This window comes from Anser anser (assembly GCF_964211835.1).
Source record: "Anser anser genome assembly, chromosome: 3".
NCBI classification, from domain to species: Eukaryota; Metazoa; Chordata; class Aves; order Anseriformes; family Anatidae; genus Anser; species Anser anser.
Window position 1 is genome coordinate 69292366 of NC_139722.1, and position 17365 is coordinate 69309730.

General features: G+C 37.1%; 1 protein-coding gene across 6 annotated transcripts in view; it reads right to left on the reverse strand.

The window, feature by feature from the left end:
• The window catches only part of CCDC170 (coiled-coil domain containing 170), a 45915-nt gene that overhangs the window by 18899 nt on the left and 9651 nt on the right, over nt 1-17365 (reverse strand). For all 6 annotated transcript variants that reach the window (XM_083827755.1, XM_083827756.1, XM_083827754.1 and 3 more), the window contains 4 exons: nt 17208-17339; nt 14029-14285; nt 8931-9075; nt 6908-7093 (listed from right to left, as the gene is read on the reverse strand). In XM_083827755.1, coding sequence (XP_083683881.1) covers nt 6908-7093; nt 8931-9075; nt 14029-14285; nt 17208-17339 — 720 coding nt within the window. The remainder of the gene's footprint in view (nt 1-6907; nt 7094-8930; nt 9076-14028; nt 14286-17207; nt 17340-17365) is intronic.

The following is a 17365-nucleotide window of genomic DNA, read 5'->3' on the forward strand; positions in this document are numbered from 1 at the left end:
TGAGAATTATCACACTCCAATATCTCATTCTAGAGTAATTACAATAAACTCAGAGCCCACTATTTTGTAATTGCTTTTTATTAAAATTGCTTTGTTTCTATATAACTATTCAGTCCTGCCTTTATGCATCATATTATATCTATCTACTCATGTTAACTGACTCCTTCAAAGAATTCTAGCTATATCTACAGTGCATGATTTTTAAATATATATATATATAAATATATATATCCCTAATATATAGTATTTTTTCTTATTTCTCAAGATTTCAGCTGTGCACCGAGAAGGTTTGTTGGTCTGTCATTTCATCAAATAATCTTTTTAAGGAAGGGGATGCTAGTCAAATCAGTACTTGTGGTCCCAAGGCTGGTTTAGAACTTCTGACTCAACACTATCTACTCCAAATTGATTGAGGACTTCAAATTCAATTTTCCAAATCTATGAATTGCTTCCTATAGTTCTCCTTGCCTAAAGAAAAATAAGCAATAAAACACATCACCACAGCTGAAGCAGATTTAGAGAAGACACAATAGGTTCACATTCCGAAAGTGCTATAGCTTTTTGTTATGGTTTTAAATAAACATAAATTTAATTGCTCGTTTACCTAACTTATATGGTTATAAACAGCAAAAATGGAAATCTTTGCTTTTATTTAATGCAATAGATTAAAACAGGCTAAGAAAGATCATTTTTCTCTTATTATTTCACATGTATGACACCACAGAAGTATGCCACACAGAAGCGTTCCACACCCTATTTAAAAGCCATTACTGTGGCTTTGCATATGAGATTACAATAATATTGATGTTTATCTCCAGCACCAGCTTTCATCTTAACTTCTAAAGGAAAAAAAAGAAAAATAACAAAGAAAACAAACACGGCTGAAATTTTCTTTTTGTATTGAGTTGTACATTTTTGACTTTAGGAATGGCTATGCTTGAATTTAAACCGATGAGAAAATTTATTTTTATTTACATTAATTTTTAATATATGTGGGCTTCCAATACTAGAAAGTATCCAACCACATTTGCTTGTCCATTTATATGCTAGAATCATGTCAAACAGGTGCTTGTAAGTTTGACAATGTTGTTTCAGAAGCTCTGCAGAAGTCTTGCCACAAAATACCAGCAGAAGAGATGATGGCATGAAGCCTTCTCTTTCCACAGAGCCCTCTGAAGACTTGTGAAACTTTAATTAACAATCTTTCAGGAACCAACCACTCATTTGTGTCTTTCATTGTTCCTACACATGTAGCTGCTCCTAAAGCAATTTCTCACTGGAAAGGAAACTGCTCATGTTAAAATGGAGAGCTTTCCTCACCGCATTTCACACAGACCACAGCCACCTCATCACATAGTTTTATTGCCCACCAGCCATGTTACAGAGCCCCATCAATTATCTCGGCTGTGGCTAAAGCGATAGAATCTCTTGGCTTTCATTACCTCTCTCTAAAACTCTGGTGTGCTTCCCTGAAGGAGTATGTACAAGGCAAAAGGTAGGCAGCTGCACCAAAGTTGTTATAGGAAAGGATTCTCTCTTGATTCAGTCAACTGTTGCAAAGTTTTTCACAGAGGAGGTTATTCATGAGGCAAGCCTCTAAAGCTGTGCCTTAGTTAGTTATTTATCAAAATTATTGTGATATTAAAGTTATCAAAATGTATCGTTTCAATTGTGCACACTGTATGCCATGTTTTCAAAATCTCAGAATTATTATTTTTTGAGACACAATGTAAAAGAAGTAACTCATTTGAAAACTGTTTTCACAGATGTTATGATACCATCTTTGCACCTAAAAGACTCTTAAGTGCATCTATGATTTTCCCTAAATTGGTAACAAAAAATTCACTGACTTCTGAGGAGTCAAGATCCCACTGTTTGTAGAAAAAAAGAAAATAAATTCAAAGACACGTTTAGTAACAGTAACACTGTTATGCTTACTGTAAAGATTTTTTTTCCTCAGGTTTAAAAATAACTAGAAGTTTAAAATACAGCAAGTTCAGCCAGGGATTTATGGAAATGTGAAATGAAGACTTGCTACAGGAAAAGCAAATAACTTAGCAGAGAAAAAAAAGACAAGATTTCACTTCGAATTAGATGAATGGAATGAAATGGAATAGTTCAGTTAGAAGGGACCTTCAAAGATCCAACTTCCTGACTACTGCAGGGCTAACCAAAAGTTAAAGCATTTTATTGAGCATTTTATTTTATTGAGGGCATTATCCAGATGCCTTCAGAGCACTGACGGACTTGGGGCATCAAGAGAAATACTGCGTAAAGATTCATAAAGAGAAATGCTATGCCATAAGAAGGTGGGTACAGACCTGAAAGCTCATGAAATAGCTGAGGCTCTTTCTGCAGAACTCACACATATTTAACAGTGATAGTCACACAGCATCCAGAGCCTTGCCTGTATTTTGCAGTATAGCTTTCCACATACAGAACAGCAGGGATTACTGTTTATTTTTGGTCAAAATTCACTAACGCTGACAGCACCATTTTCTAAAGGGCTTTCATGAGATTTTATGCGAAACATACATATTGTTTTGTATAGTAGTAGCATTAGCTGTTAGCATGGAGATAGATGCAATCCTTGAATCAGGAAGCTGAGAGAATATAGGGCAAAAAGTACCTCTGCTTCTGCATTCTTACATACTCACCAGCCACTAGCCACTCTCACAGCACAGACAACAGTTGTTCAGCCTAATGTAGCAGATTCCTACATAACTGCTGTCCTTCACCAGCATCTATCCCTCTACAACCCCTGCCACAACCACAAGCCCATCTCCTCCCTTTTCTTTCTTGCTATGGCCATATGCTAATTGAGGCACTTGTTATCCATCCAGAGGAAACTCTGGGCTTTTTGCCTTGAATGTCTTCCAAGAGTGCAGCATTTAAGTTAAATAACTGGAGAGAGTCTTCAGACCAGAGAAGGATATTTGAACTTACACCATCATTATTAATACTAGCACTTCAATGAGCAGAAGGGTCTCAATATACTAAGTCAATTACATAGCCCCCCCCCCCCAAAAAAAAAATCAGGTTACATTAACAGGAATAATAAGTTATAAAAGAGAATGCCAGTATTTTCCAGATGAATTCTTACACCAGCTGTGTCTCCATTTACCACTGCTATACCACAAGAACTTTAAACTAGATTGCTCTTATCTCCTACCTTCTTTGATGATTCAACCTGAAAATAATTGAGATGTCTGCTGAAACCTATCTATAAAATTAATTTTCTTAACGACTTCTTACAACAAATAGAAATAAAAAAAAAATAAAAATAAAAAAAAAAAGATCCAGGTTCTAACTGGGAAAGCCATTGTCTATCAGGAAAAGCAAAAACTAAAATCATTTGGTCACATCTCCTACAATCAAAGTATTTGAGTATATTAAACATGTGGGAGTGTTTATTGTTTACTCAATTTCTCAATTTCCTTAAATTATAATAGCCTATTTTTAATTAACTATGTTTTCATACAATCAATTGATTTAAAAATTTTATACTGCATACTACTTAGATTTAATTAATAACAATTTAATACATTAATAATGAATTAAAAAATCATTTTTATTATCAATTTTGCATCAACAGTATATACAGATACATATGAATTAATTAAAATTGATTGATAATATTCTAAATATGTTTTTTGAAGACACTGCATGGTGCACACGTTTGCAAAACAGATATTTAAATTAACATTTGAGAGGAATCACAAATATTTCCAGGTTGAACCATCAGAGGAAATGAGAAACAGGAACAAGATAGTTTACCAATTCTTGTGGCTCATCAGTGTCAATGCTATATGAAAGGCAAATTCATCTGAAAGAATACATGCACGTTCTATACCTTATATAAATACTGTGTAGATATTTATTAAATACTAGAAAGAAACTTGGCTAGAGACTTCTTTTTTTTAGAGACTTCCAGACATTCTCAAAGAATGTCATAATACTGTAATTAATGATGATCGTAATAAATAATCACTGTCTGGGCACACAGAAAGAACGAATAGATATTCCAATTCTCAGTCTAGAAATCTGGGCAGCATTTAAAAATTACTTTCTATGAAACACAAATGTGATATCCAGCACTGTCAGAAAAAACATTTATGTTATGTTCAGAGAATTCCAGGAGCACCTTCTCACAATATTCAATTGGGAATGTGGGAAGTTCAGGATTCTGAAACAAAAGTAAAACAGTACCAAAAAAAAAAAAAAAAGGTTGCTGGCTACCTACTGCTAATTAAATTTGTTTTGATATTACATTAGTTTCTCTTGTTCGCTGTTCTATAGTTGTAATGCACTGAGGCTGACACGGGAATTAGTAAAATTATTGTTCACTTGCTACTGTTGCTCCAATGGAAACCAGGTGACACCAACAAATCCTGGAGCATCAAATTTACTAAAGAATATTCTGAATAACTCTCACTTATTAACTTTTTATCATGCTAATATTGTCTGAATACAACCAACCTGGCTTGCATTTTCTTCATCAAGAATTTCAGTCTATAATCTGCTTACTTGGCCATGAGTTAGCTGCCTCTTCCTGGGGCATAAAGAGAGGCAGCTCATCAAGAGAGAGAGCACAGAAAAACCCCAAGGAGCAGGAGTGAAGAACCACCTGGCAAGAAAAACTGGAAATGGTTCAGAGAAGAGACATGAATAGGGCTGAGACTGAGACTTGTCAGAGAAAACTGACAGAACTCCTGAACAGAAAGGTTGTGTTCTGCCCCCTATGTAATTAAGAAGAATTTTGAGAGACAAAACTGGGGCAAAGTGTCCATCATTTTGTAATACAAAACATAGCCAACATATTGGCTAGCACAGAAACACTTCTTTATTACCTGTGACAGTATGGATTTCTGCTTTTTTCCTTCACAAGTGAACACGAAACAATGCACAACTCTATTCATGTGCTTATTTAAACTGTGAAAAGTCAGACCTACTTTATACCACTGAAGATGACCTTCTTGTAACCTAAAACATCCATCAGAGGAACAAGGGATGCTATAAATCCTGCTTTAGATACGCGGATTAAAAACATTCTTTGCGTTTTTACTTATTTTTTCAATACTGAATTTCTTTATATACTTTTGTGAACACAAAACCTTCTCAGGAGATTTATTCAATCTCTGCAAAATTAAGTAGCTAAACTGAAACAGCACTGGAGGAATCTGCAACCTCTAAATAAGCCATGATGGCACACACTTCATTTGAAAGGCAATGCTGATAATTCAGCAAGATGTTTCTGTAAAATGGGCTAAATAAATTATGTATTTGGCATACGCGCAATAACAGGAAAATATTTTTCATCCAAGTGTTTCAACTTTTGAAATATTTTGGCACTCAGAGCAAACTTGCAAAACAAATCATAAATGAAGCCTCATCTCAGTTTAGAATGTCTCCTGATTCTGGCTTACCTGGCAAGCGCACCACCCTTATTCACACACATGCTTGAAGAACAGGGACAAAAAGTTCTCAGAAAGGCCTGGTTAAGTTTTCAGTCCAGGTTCACTCTCACTCCAATTTGAGTCTTAGGAAATTTTACACAGGTTGTTAAGAAGCATTTTCAGCAGTAAGTAAAATTTATGACCCTTGTGGTACTTAACATTCATTTTCCCCACAACAAATTCTTTCTTCTTAAAAGCATGCTGTCAGCTCTCTCATCTGCTAAGTATTTTGCCTACAACAAAATCAGAACACTTTATCCTTTAAAGTGTATGATTGTGATAAATCATTCAGGGAAAAAGTAATGCTGGAGGGGTGGAGAAAACATTAACATATATTAACTTTCAAAACTTACTTGCACAAGGTTGTATTTATGTTAAATTTTCTACAAAGTCAGTTACACATAACTCAGCTACATATTTGGCACTTTAATCTTATTTTCTTTAGTTCTGACCATCAGCTTTAACCACACTTCCCTAGTACCTGCAAGAAATTTCCATTATGGTTTTAGTAAACTGTTTTCTTTTTGCAGTTATCACTCAAAGTACAAAGTAGTAAGGAAAACTGCCGCAGTAGCTGACTTTGTTCTTTCTTTGCGATATACCAAACCCTTATGGCGAGCTCTCTTGGAGTACTTAAGTCCTTAAATCATATATTTTTCTTTCCAAATTGTACCTAGGTGAATTTGGTGAATACTTGACTTACGACTTCACCTACAGTTCTCATTTCACCATCATTCCTGCTGCACATTTTCCCTCTACAGGTTCTCCACAGTAAAGTTGTACTTTTCTGCAAGAGACAACCTAAAGCCTACAACATTTCGGGTATGAGTCAACTGAGTACTTATGATATACTGGTTTATTATGCAGTGAAACAAGATAATCTAGTGTGTCTGAAAGCCAAGACACTTTATTTCCAGACCTTAAGAGAAAAAGAAATAATAAAATAGGATTCTACTAATTCCTTTCAATCTCATTAGAATTTTTGAAGAATCTGAATAACTGTATCCTCAGAAAACTTACAACATCACTTAAATATTATTTAAACAAGCATTTTTTCCATTGTTCCATGCTTGTGCCTCAGATATATTCACACTTATACATTTACAATGCTTTAGCAAAACTTCTGCTTAATTACATGTTTGTGCAAGAAATAAAGGCTACAATATGAAGGGAGCAAAAATGTCAATTTGCAAGCATCATCAGAAAACATCAAATCTAAATCAGTTCTACCTTACACAGTTATTGTTTAATTTCCATATATTTTAAGATTTGAAAAAGCTGAGAATAACCTTAGAATAACCTTTCGTTTTTTTACTAAAGACCGTCATTAGTGAAAGTCTTTCAGAAGTACTTTTTCTCATGCAACTCCTATCCAAAATTGATCTGAAATTTTGAGAAATGAAAATTACAAATGAAAACTAGACAAACATATGCATGATTCAGTTATGTACCTTACTAAGTTTTTCCATGTCTTGATAGTATCCTGCTGCCTTTTTCTGCTCTTTGTTTGCTTCTGAAACAAGCCTCATGATAGTTTCTCTGCTAGCCTTGGACTCCATCTCATGGCCATCAATAGCTTCTTGAAGAGCAGCAACCTGACCTTTTAGTGCCAGATTTTCTTTACATATTTCACAGACCTAGAGAGATAATTCAAATAGTGGAAACATTTTTTAAACACTTAATTATGTTTATTCATCCCAGTATACAGCTCCTAATCATCCTAATACAGACATGATGTTTCCGAGAACCCTAGGCCAGATTTATAATTGCATTCTACTACTCCTTTCTAAAAGAGCAGAAAGACAATTAAAATGAGAACCATATTCCCACCAGAAGCTCACATCTTAGTGCAGTGTGGTTCAGATTTACCCCCACACAATGTCTATGATCTACTAAAGAGGTGAAGAGCTACTGGCACTTTTGAGTATCTGCAGTTGACATAAAGCAGGTCTCAAAACGAAAACAGATCATATAACTATCTTCATGTGAAAAGCAGACTGCTTTGGTTGGGCTTGTTAAGATTTATGCCTCTCATTTGGAACGACAAACTGAAAGCTGCATTTTATGCTTGAAACTTTTTAGGCAAAGGAAGATTTGAGTTAGTAACAGCTATTTCATGAGCGTATTCAAGAGCAGGGCCAAATACCTGGTGAGCTGCTGTGCTGAACAGCCAGCACCTTGGAAAAAGGAGTATTTCCAGTAAGATTCTGGTGCTGTTTTGGTACATTACGTTGTTTCCAAGAAGGGAGTAGATAAGTGTGGGTGCTTCAAAGACTGCATTAGGAAAAAAATGTACCCTGACTGGTAGCTAAGTTTTCCTAATGCACACAATTTTCAGTGCAAGCTAGATTTCCCAAATAGATCTATTAATTGTCAGGAAGAAAAGAAAAAAAAAAAAGAGACAATGTATACTTTAAAAAATAAATAAATAAATGTTTATTTGCTTAATTTAAAGCATGTAAGAGATGCAGCTTAATGCAAGTATCTTTGCCTCCAATGACAACTAGCCAAGTTTTGTTACGTGTATCTGTTGCAATTTGAATATGCTTGTAATATTATGAGGGCAAGGACTGTAAGAAAACTGTGACACCTACTTAGATCATCTTATTTTATTAATGTTTCCTTATAGCCAGGACAGTTATAGTATGAATATAACAAAAGAGAAATTCCCAAAATACCGAGTGTGTTCCCAAGTGAAGAAAAGCGGCTATACAGAAGACTAGACACTATATAAGAAAGCATAAAATTAGAATAAAGTGCCCTTCAGCAGCCTCTAAAAGGTTGAAAGAGTACACAAACAATTTTCCTTTCCTAAGTGGACGTTCTGCATTCAGTACTTCAGGAATATTCTGAGGGGAGATAATAAATTTTTATGCTTAAGTTTCAAATACACCCTATATTGATTCACAGCATTTTATTACTCAGTTAACAGTTACACAGGGCACAGTTAAGGTTGTTTTAGCAAATGCCATTTCAGATATTTCTACTTAATGGTACGTCAGCTTGAGATAAGTATTAAACACAAGTGGTAGAATTTGCATGTCATCTTGTGATGCCCATTGCTAATGTTTTCAGGAAAGCTTTCAACCATATCAAGGTTGTACTTGGAAACTATAGGCTGATAAAATATGTACGCAAATAAGACTGAATTCACTAAAGTCAATTAGTGTTCAACACCTTTGAAAATCAGGCCAATATGAAAAACCTGTCTTAAATGATACCACTCTGCAAATCATTATTTAAGACAAAGATTCCTCTTTATATATATATAATAAACAAATATTCTTCTACTAATTTTCTACATAGAAGGATTAATTCATTTTCTTCGTCAAACCAGTTTTTTGGAGGGGTTGTTTGTTTTGTTTTTATGAATTAAACTAACTTTGTCACTCCTGCGGATATTCCTAAAACACAGTAAAAGGTTTTAATAAGTCTTGTCCACGCATATTAGAAAACCCTTGCTTACACAATCACCTTTGACATTAATTGTTCCTGTGGTTTCTCTTTCTCTCTGATGTCTGCGTCCAAGAATTCAGAAAGCTGTGAAAGGAGCTCTTCATACTTTCTGCTGATCTTAAAAGCTTGTGTCTTGCTTTCTTCACACTCATTCAAATATTTACTAATTCAACAAAATAGACAAACCAAAAAAAATCAGGATAAATGTTCTCTGAAACACAATTCTAGGCAAAAGATATTATCCCAAGATGATTGCTAGCTTCTGCATACTGGAAAATGAATTTTGAAAGTTACATGTTATGTATCTCTCTCTACATACTGTTTAATATATATAACTTTTTTTAGTCACCTTATGTGTGAACACGTCTTCATCTTTGCTTTTGATTAGCACTTTAAAGAATCTTCTACAATCCCAACCACATTCTCAGCACAAAATTTCAATAAAAGAACTAGGTAGCATCAATGCACTGTCCTCAGGATATTCAAAATGGAGGCCGCACGTAGAAGCTTAGGAAAAGGGGGAAGAGTGATCAAATTACAGTAAAAATATATTAAAGCACTTATCATCCCTCTCTAATGAAACTGACAGTGCTGTTCAAAAAACAGGGGAAAGACAAGCCCCTCCTGACTGATGGAAGCGTAGGGCATCCAGAGAGCTTGTGAGGGGAAGTTCACAGGCAAAAGCAGAGAGGAGAGACACTATTTTGCTGCACATACACACACTTCTGCAGTGTAACACTGCCCATGAACACAGGGCATAGAGGTAAAGAGGTTAAAAAAAAAAAAGTGCAGGTTGGAATCAGGTTAAAGGCATCCATTAAAGAAAAAAAGCATCAAGGGATCACCACAATATTATGCAGAAAAGGCAGCTTTTTGTCATCAGTTTCATCACTTTCAAAAGGTGCCTACCATACAGATACATACCTCATGTGAAACACCTATCAGTCCTACTGCTAAAGGTAGCAACATTAACAGCAGGTATCAGTTTGTAAATGTTCCCTGTAAGAATGAACAAACAACAGAGTGGCCTAAATATGTTTACTCCCTTCCAGTTGCCAGGAACAGTTTCCCATGTCTGGGAAACATGCATTGCCGTAGCCTGCACAGATAGCAAATGTGCTATTATGTCTAAATCTTGCTCACGATGCCGTAACACTGAGCATCACTCCTGAAAAACTACAAAGAGAGTGACTAACAAAAATAATCCCCAAACAAAGTTCAAAATTCATTTAATCCAAACATCAATTTCAAATCTATTTTGGAGTATCTTATTAGAAGGAGGAGCAGTTTATACTTGTGGTACACCAGTCTCAGTACACCTGTCAACTGACGCTGAAGAAAGGAACTGCTAACAAGCTGTCCATAGCACTTGCTAATCCCAACAGCATGCAGAGATCGGATATAACATTACTGTACAGCACAGAAACAGCATCGACAATTCTCAGTTTGGAGCCATTCTCTGATAAAACCCATGAAAATGGTACTCAGTGGTAAAAATACACTCAGTGCAAGAGACAAATCTATTGAGTTTCCAGATAAGAAAGTACTTTCTAAAGCAAGGTCTTCACAAAGATTTGAATGCTGAAATAAAATGAGATGTGAGATATCACCAAACAGCTGTTTAGGGCAACTAGTTTATTGAAACTGTTAAATACTTGTTTATGAGAGCACAGCACTGTTCAAAGTTTTCAAGGTGGTCATGCTAGCCATTTCTGGGCTCATTCTTCTCCATTTCTGATTTCTTCCTCTCTAGGATGGCAATCAAACAGGCACAGATCATCACTTCATAATCACTTTCATAAAAGCAGCATGAGAAACCTATAGAAAATGCACAGTGGGTGCAAAGGCAGTCCATTAAATGTCCACTAGATTGCTGTAAGACAGTCCTGGAAAACTTCAAGATGGAACCTTAGGAGAGAGGAAAGCAAGGTTGTTGTCAGTGCTTCAAAGGGGAAGACAGGAGAACAAAGAGGAATGGAAAACATTAATTACTGCTCTGCACAGGATGCAGAGAACTCTGTGTAATACTGCACAGCACCCACTGTGAACCAGGAGAGCTTTGCTTTCTGCAAAGCACGCTCTGACCCTCAGAAAACAAGCACCTCGCAGCTTTCTCACCTCCAGGCAATTGGCATTCTCCTCCGTTACCCCAGCAAAACTAAGCTGTGAGATGGTTACTAAACTGCTGTCCTGAGGAGGGATACATCAGAAGTGAAAAGGTATGAAAATCCAGAAATGCCATACATGCATATATATACATTAGAATATTGTATTAAATTGACTGCCAATCATGCAAATTGTTCTATGGCTTTGAAAATAAGGTGCATCACCCACAGAACCAGGAGCACTGCTAAAAATAAACAATTGGAAGAACAAAGCATACACTTGACAACCCGACGAATAACCTAATTACCTTCAGTACAGCCATAAAGGTGTCAGCACTTAGATAATAGGCATTCAGGTATAAAAAGTGGAACACAGCTCTTTCACAGTTTTGCTAGCTCTTCAGAACTAATGAGCAAAGAGAAGGGGAGAAAAAAAAATGCTCTTCACAGCTCAGGTTCTAAAAATACTTTGGCAATAGACATGTTGAGTAGAAAAATATCATTTTTAATAGGGGAGATGTACTTCTTGGAAACCAATCACAGAATGCATTAAATATTTTTGACTGTATCCCTTGGTATACAATGCAAACGTGTATTTCATGCCTACTGGCTTGCTCTTCCCTTTTATCAGTGGTTTTCAATTAAAATCTTGGATACCTAATTATGAACGGCCGTGTTCTACTAAGCTGGTCAGACTAAGCAAGTTCACTACTGAGTCAACACATTGATTAGTATTAAGGGGCACATGTAACCACCAGCTGAGGATGAGAAAAAGCTTTGAAAGCATGTACCGTAGATTCATAATCAGTTTAATCCAACATGGTTGTTGCTTCCAGAACAGCAGGCTCACTTCCCTTTGTCCCTTTCCTTTTGCCAACCGTCTAGTGGTACAGCCAGGTACACAGCTAACTGGATCTGGGATTGTCAGAGCTGCAAATTGAGCTTTTTATTTTGCTCACTTTTCTCTTGGAGCAGATCCCTGGTCCCTGACCACCATGCAGCAACACAAATGGAAATACTGACACACGTAACATGAGCAAAACAGAGCAGCTACCTAAAAGACAGGACCACAGTGGGAGGAACAGCACAGATTTATACCACATAAAACTTACCATATCCCTGTAACAATAGGCTAACTCTGATGCATGGTATTTTGGCAGATTTCTCCTAGCAAGTGAAGCAAACAGGATAGGAGGCCCTTCTTTCTTTTTTTCAAAAGTAGCATTTTAAAGAGTCTTAATAACCATTATCTCAGAGACTGTGATGTTTTCTATGTTGCTAGGACGCATAATACACTTTTTGGCTTTACTATCCCTTGCTTATATTGGGATTGTATCTAAAAACCTCGTCAATCAACATTAGCACTCCCCAGGCAGGTTCTTTTAGCAATTCAGCTCATAACAGACAAGTGCACTGCAATGGATTTCTCCAGATACTAAAATAACTTAATTATCCACTTCTAACTCACAGAGCCTGAAAGAGCTGTGCAAAATACTGATTTGAGAATTACAGATATCTGGTAATGCTTGTCTTGCTTTTAACTAGACAATATCAAGACAGACACAGATATTAGCCTTGTAATGGTGAAAAATCCATTAAAAAAGAATCATAGAATGGCTCGGGTTGGAAGGGATCTCAAAGATCATCTAACTCCAAGCCCCCTGCCATAGGCAGGGATGCCACCCACTAGATCAGGTTGGCCCAGACCCCACCCAGCCTGGCCTTGAACACCTCCAGGGATGGAACATCCACAACTTCTCTGGCAACCTGTTCTTGTGTCTCAGCACCCTTACAGTATAGAATTTCCTCCTAATATCTAGTATAAATCTTTTTTAGTTTAAATAAAATAAATCTCTTTATCTCTATCTCTTTTTTTTTTTTTAATAAATCTCTTAGTTTAAGATCATTACCCCTTGTCCTATCTTTATCTACCTGAGTAAAGAGTCACTCTCCATCTTTTTTATAAGACCCCTTTAAGTATTGAAAAGCCACAATGAGGTTTCCCCGGAGCCTTTTCTTCTTCAGGCTGAACATCCCCAGCTCTCTCAGCCTTTCTTCATAGGAGAGGTGTTCCAGCCTTTTGATCATCTTTGTAGCCCTCCACTGGACCCGCTCTAACAGCTCCACATCTTTCTCGAGCTGCGGGCCCCAGACCTGGATACAGTATTCCAGGTGGAGCCTCATGAGGGCAGAGTAGAGGGGAAAAATCACCTCCCTTTACTGCTGGCCACTCCTCTGATGAGGCAGCCCAGGATGCAGTTGGACTTCTGGACTGCAAGCACACACTGCTAGCTCATGTCTCGCCTTCTGTCCACCAGAACCCCCCAAGTCCTTCTTTGCAGGGCTGCTCTCAATGAGTTCTTCTCCCAGTCTGTACTCATGTCCAGGACTGCCCTGACCCAGGTGCAGCACCTTGCATTTGGACTTGTTGAACCTCATGCAGTTCACATGGGCCCACTTCTCCAGCCTGTCCAGGTCCCTTTGGATGACATCCCTTCCTTCTACTGTACCAACTGCATCACTCAGCTTGATGTCATCTGCAAACTTGCTGAGGGTGCACTCAATCCCATCATCTATGTCACTGATGAAGATATTGAAAAGCACTGGTCCTAAGACAGACCCCAGAAGGACACCGCTTGTCATCGGTCTCCACCTGGACATAGAACCCCTGACCACTACTCTCTGGGTGCAGCCACTGAGCCAATTCCTTATCCTTTCTTTTTTTTTTTTTTTGGGGGGGGTGTGCGTGCATATTGTGGTTACACCAAGCTGACTCATTATAGTGATTTCTTCTCCAAAGGACACAACTCTTAAAACCCCGTTTATGGTCTAACAACTCAAACCTAAATACCAGTTTTGAAACCTTCCACACACACTCAGGTACAATTGTTTTACAGAACATAACTGCAGATCTGAATTCTGTCATAAATTCTGCCCACCAACTTATTTTTCTGTTGACAACTGCAGCTTTCTGTCATCAAAAAATGTTTCTCATCTCACATGAATCTTACTTAAGTTTGGCATTTTGCTCATGAAGTTTCTCCTTCAGCTCACAGTTTTCCTTGAATGCTGCCTGAGCTGTCAGCTCAGCCTGCTTTTTGGAAGTGGCAAGTACACTGGACTCTTCCTCTGTCTCTCGAACTCGAGTTTGCAAAGACAGGAGAAGCGACGCCTGTCTAGCATTGTTTTCCTTGTAGCTTTCAGCTTCAGCCTTCAGCTCTTGAAAAGAGGCTTCCTTAGAGACCATTCTGGACCTGAGTTCTAGAAGCTATAAACAGAAAATGAGAAAATTAATTAAAAAGGAAAAATAATTTCGTGCAGACTGACATGCTTGCCTGCATTAAAAGTTCAATAACGTGACAAGAAACACAGACTTGTGAGAAGACAGTCTTCTATCACTATGAAACTGAGTGGAGGGAGACAATTTTATTTTATATTACTAAAAGAAAATAATAGGGGAAAAAAAAACTTATGTTGTATAATACAACTTAATATAATCTCTCTGCCTGGAAGATACATTTGCTCACAAATACAGAATTAGAAAATACCCACTTTACTTCTCACACACAACCTTAACTCACCTCCCTTATGCAGCTGCATTACAATACAGTAATTAATACCACCATTCCCTCTTTTTTTTTGCCTGCCTCCTCCCTGCTCCCAGTTCTAGTGCACAATTCCACAAATAATGTATAGCTGTGGGGAGATGTAATAGCAAAGTATCCTGTTTTATGAGGGTGGAACCTTTTGATGATTTGCAGCATATTCAGAGGCAAAGAAGTTTCTGGAGATTTGTGCTTTAAGGTAATCTCTTTCCAGCTTATGCAAACAGTTATTTTTTGGTCAGTGAAATGTAGCTGGATTTACACAGAAACGGCAAGAGAGACTTGTAAGGAGGAGGAGGAGGGAGATTACTGCCAAACGTTAAGAACCTGATCCAGAGATATTAGAGCCTCCCAGTAGTTCATGGAGTTCATTCATTTTTCTTTACCTTCCCCTCTCTCTTTTTGTTAAAGTACCATTTTCCATTGAATTATTTATGCTACAGACTTCTGCAAAAGATTGAGCTTCAAGCAGATGCACCAAGCACACACAGAATTTCAGTTCAACTATTTTACTTTGTTAAAAGCAACATATAATTTAAAGCAAAACTTTTACTATTAGAAGTGTTAAGGTTTGATTCCAGCTTTCCTGACAATTCCAGATATAAGCAGCAGGGCTTTTAACTTGTGGCAAGCATCAGTGAATATTTAAGACATCAAGCTGCAATACAGGAGGTCAGAAAATTCATGGTTCTACCAGGAGCTTCTGGTGTGACCAAACCTAAGATACTCAGAGTGAAATTCCAGGAGGCTGGTGAGCCAACTGAACAGCCACTGCCTTTGGAGCTGACGTAAACCAGTGCTGATTTTGAGAAATGCAGCTCCATCCTTTCCCAGTCTCATAGGCTTCATGTCCATACTCCACCCTCTTCTTTGCGCTAGCAGAAATACTCCTATGGCGATGAGATGAAATAGATCAGGAAACTGATCCGGCTCAAAAAACGACCCAGAAGGAAAGGCTTTATCCTTCAGCTGGATCCGTTCCACAGTCCAGCACACCATAAGACACAGACATTTGTGCCAAGGCAAACGATAGGACAGTGTGGGAAAGGAAACAAGCAGCTGAAGGAACAGCAGGATTGCTTTGTTTGGCAGTTAAACCAAGTTATGGTAGCTTAAAGTGTTCATAACCTTAAAATTTTCTCTGTGGTTCAACTCCCCATCTGCAAAATGTGATATTTTTTCCTCTGTCTATTGCCTTTGTGGTCAGTTCCAATAGCAGAATAAAACAAAAATAATCCCATATTATGAATTTTAAGAGTGCTCAGCGTAACTGGGCTCTGACCCCAGCTGGGTCATGAAGGTCTTTATTAAGAAGAGCATGAACAGCTGCTTTCTTGACTATTCTTCTGTTTTGCAAGAACAGTGCTGAAAGATTCTATAAATCAGTCGGTCATGCTGGCAATAAAGCCATTCGAGATTTCCAGTGAAAAAAATTCTGTCTATGAGAACATGGAATTCTGTACAACTTTGTGAAAAAGAAATTTAGAGTACTGATCCTAGATAGCAATTAACTGTAAAAGATCTTTGCAGTAATTTCAGGATCAACTGGTCGAATTCAAGCTCAGCTGACAGACACTCATCCCTATAGCTCTGACTGGATACTGAATAAACAATTCATTCTTCTACAATATTACATGTTCTTGCTGTTTCCCATATTCAGTTATCTACAATAAAATAAATTTTATTTTATTGACTCTTTTTTAAGGTTCAGAAGCTATGCAAGTGTTTCTCGAAGCACTTTACAGAGTGCAAGAGAAATACACATTTGTAACATGTACAGACGTTTAAAGAACTAGCTGGACGAATGTTCACGTCTCTATCAAACTTTATGTATCTATGTATACTTATGAATATATACACCTAAAAGTATGGAAATAAACATATGAACCTTTTCATTACTCTTAGAGGCAAATATTGACTCCATTTTGAAACTGACCACCACCTGCATTGCTGCATTGTATCAAATCAACCTTATTTGGTCCTACGTTAACAAAAATTAAGCATGAAAATACAGAAACTCTGAAAGTTATCCTCTAATAAATCCTCTCTCCTGAAAACTACCATCCACACAACAGAGACAGCAGAAAAGGATGCATATAGGTTCTCCAGTTAAAATCCACCTCACTAGCTCAAACACAACTTCACTGGTGATGCAAGCAATGCAAATTTTGGGAGCCATAACTCAAATAAATTGGAGAAATGGGTGAGGATGGGCAGTTATCTCTGAAGTTACTAGCAACAACAGTAGGACATCTGTCAGAACTTTTACACAACCACAATTTCAAAATATTAACTTCCAGGTTTAATTACAAAATATTGCATTTAGTATTGCATGATGATGATAAAAACTAGAGTGGTTCAAATCTTGAAAATATAAACTCATAGTTCTTGAGCACAGAATCAAGCAGAGTAAAAATCACATCAGAACTCTAAAAAGAAAAAAAAAAAGAATATTATAAGAACCAAAAGGTTTGTAACCAACCCAAGAATTTTTAGACTTTCTGCAAACTTTCTATTCTCAACAGAAAGGTACTGTAGAAAATCTTCAGATGTGGAGAAGTATCTGGAGGTATTTTAAAATATACCTCTGATTGGGCACAATCATACTTCACTGAAAGTGCTGCAAGTTCACTTTGAGCAGTCTCTGCTGCAGCTCGATAGCGGTTTATCTGCTCTCTGGTGACAGGAATATCCAAAAGAAAGTGATCATAAGACTCCTGGGGAGACAATGTGAAAACAAAAC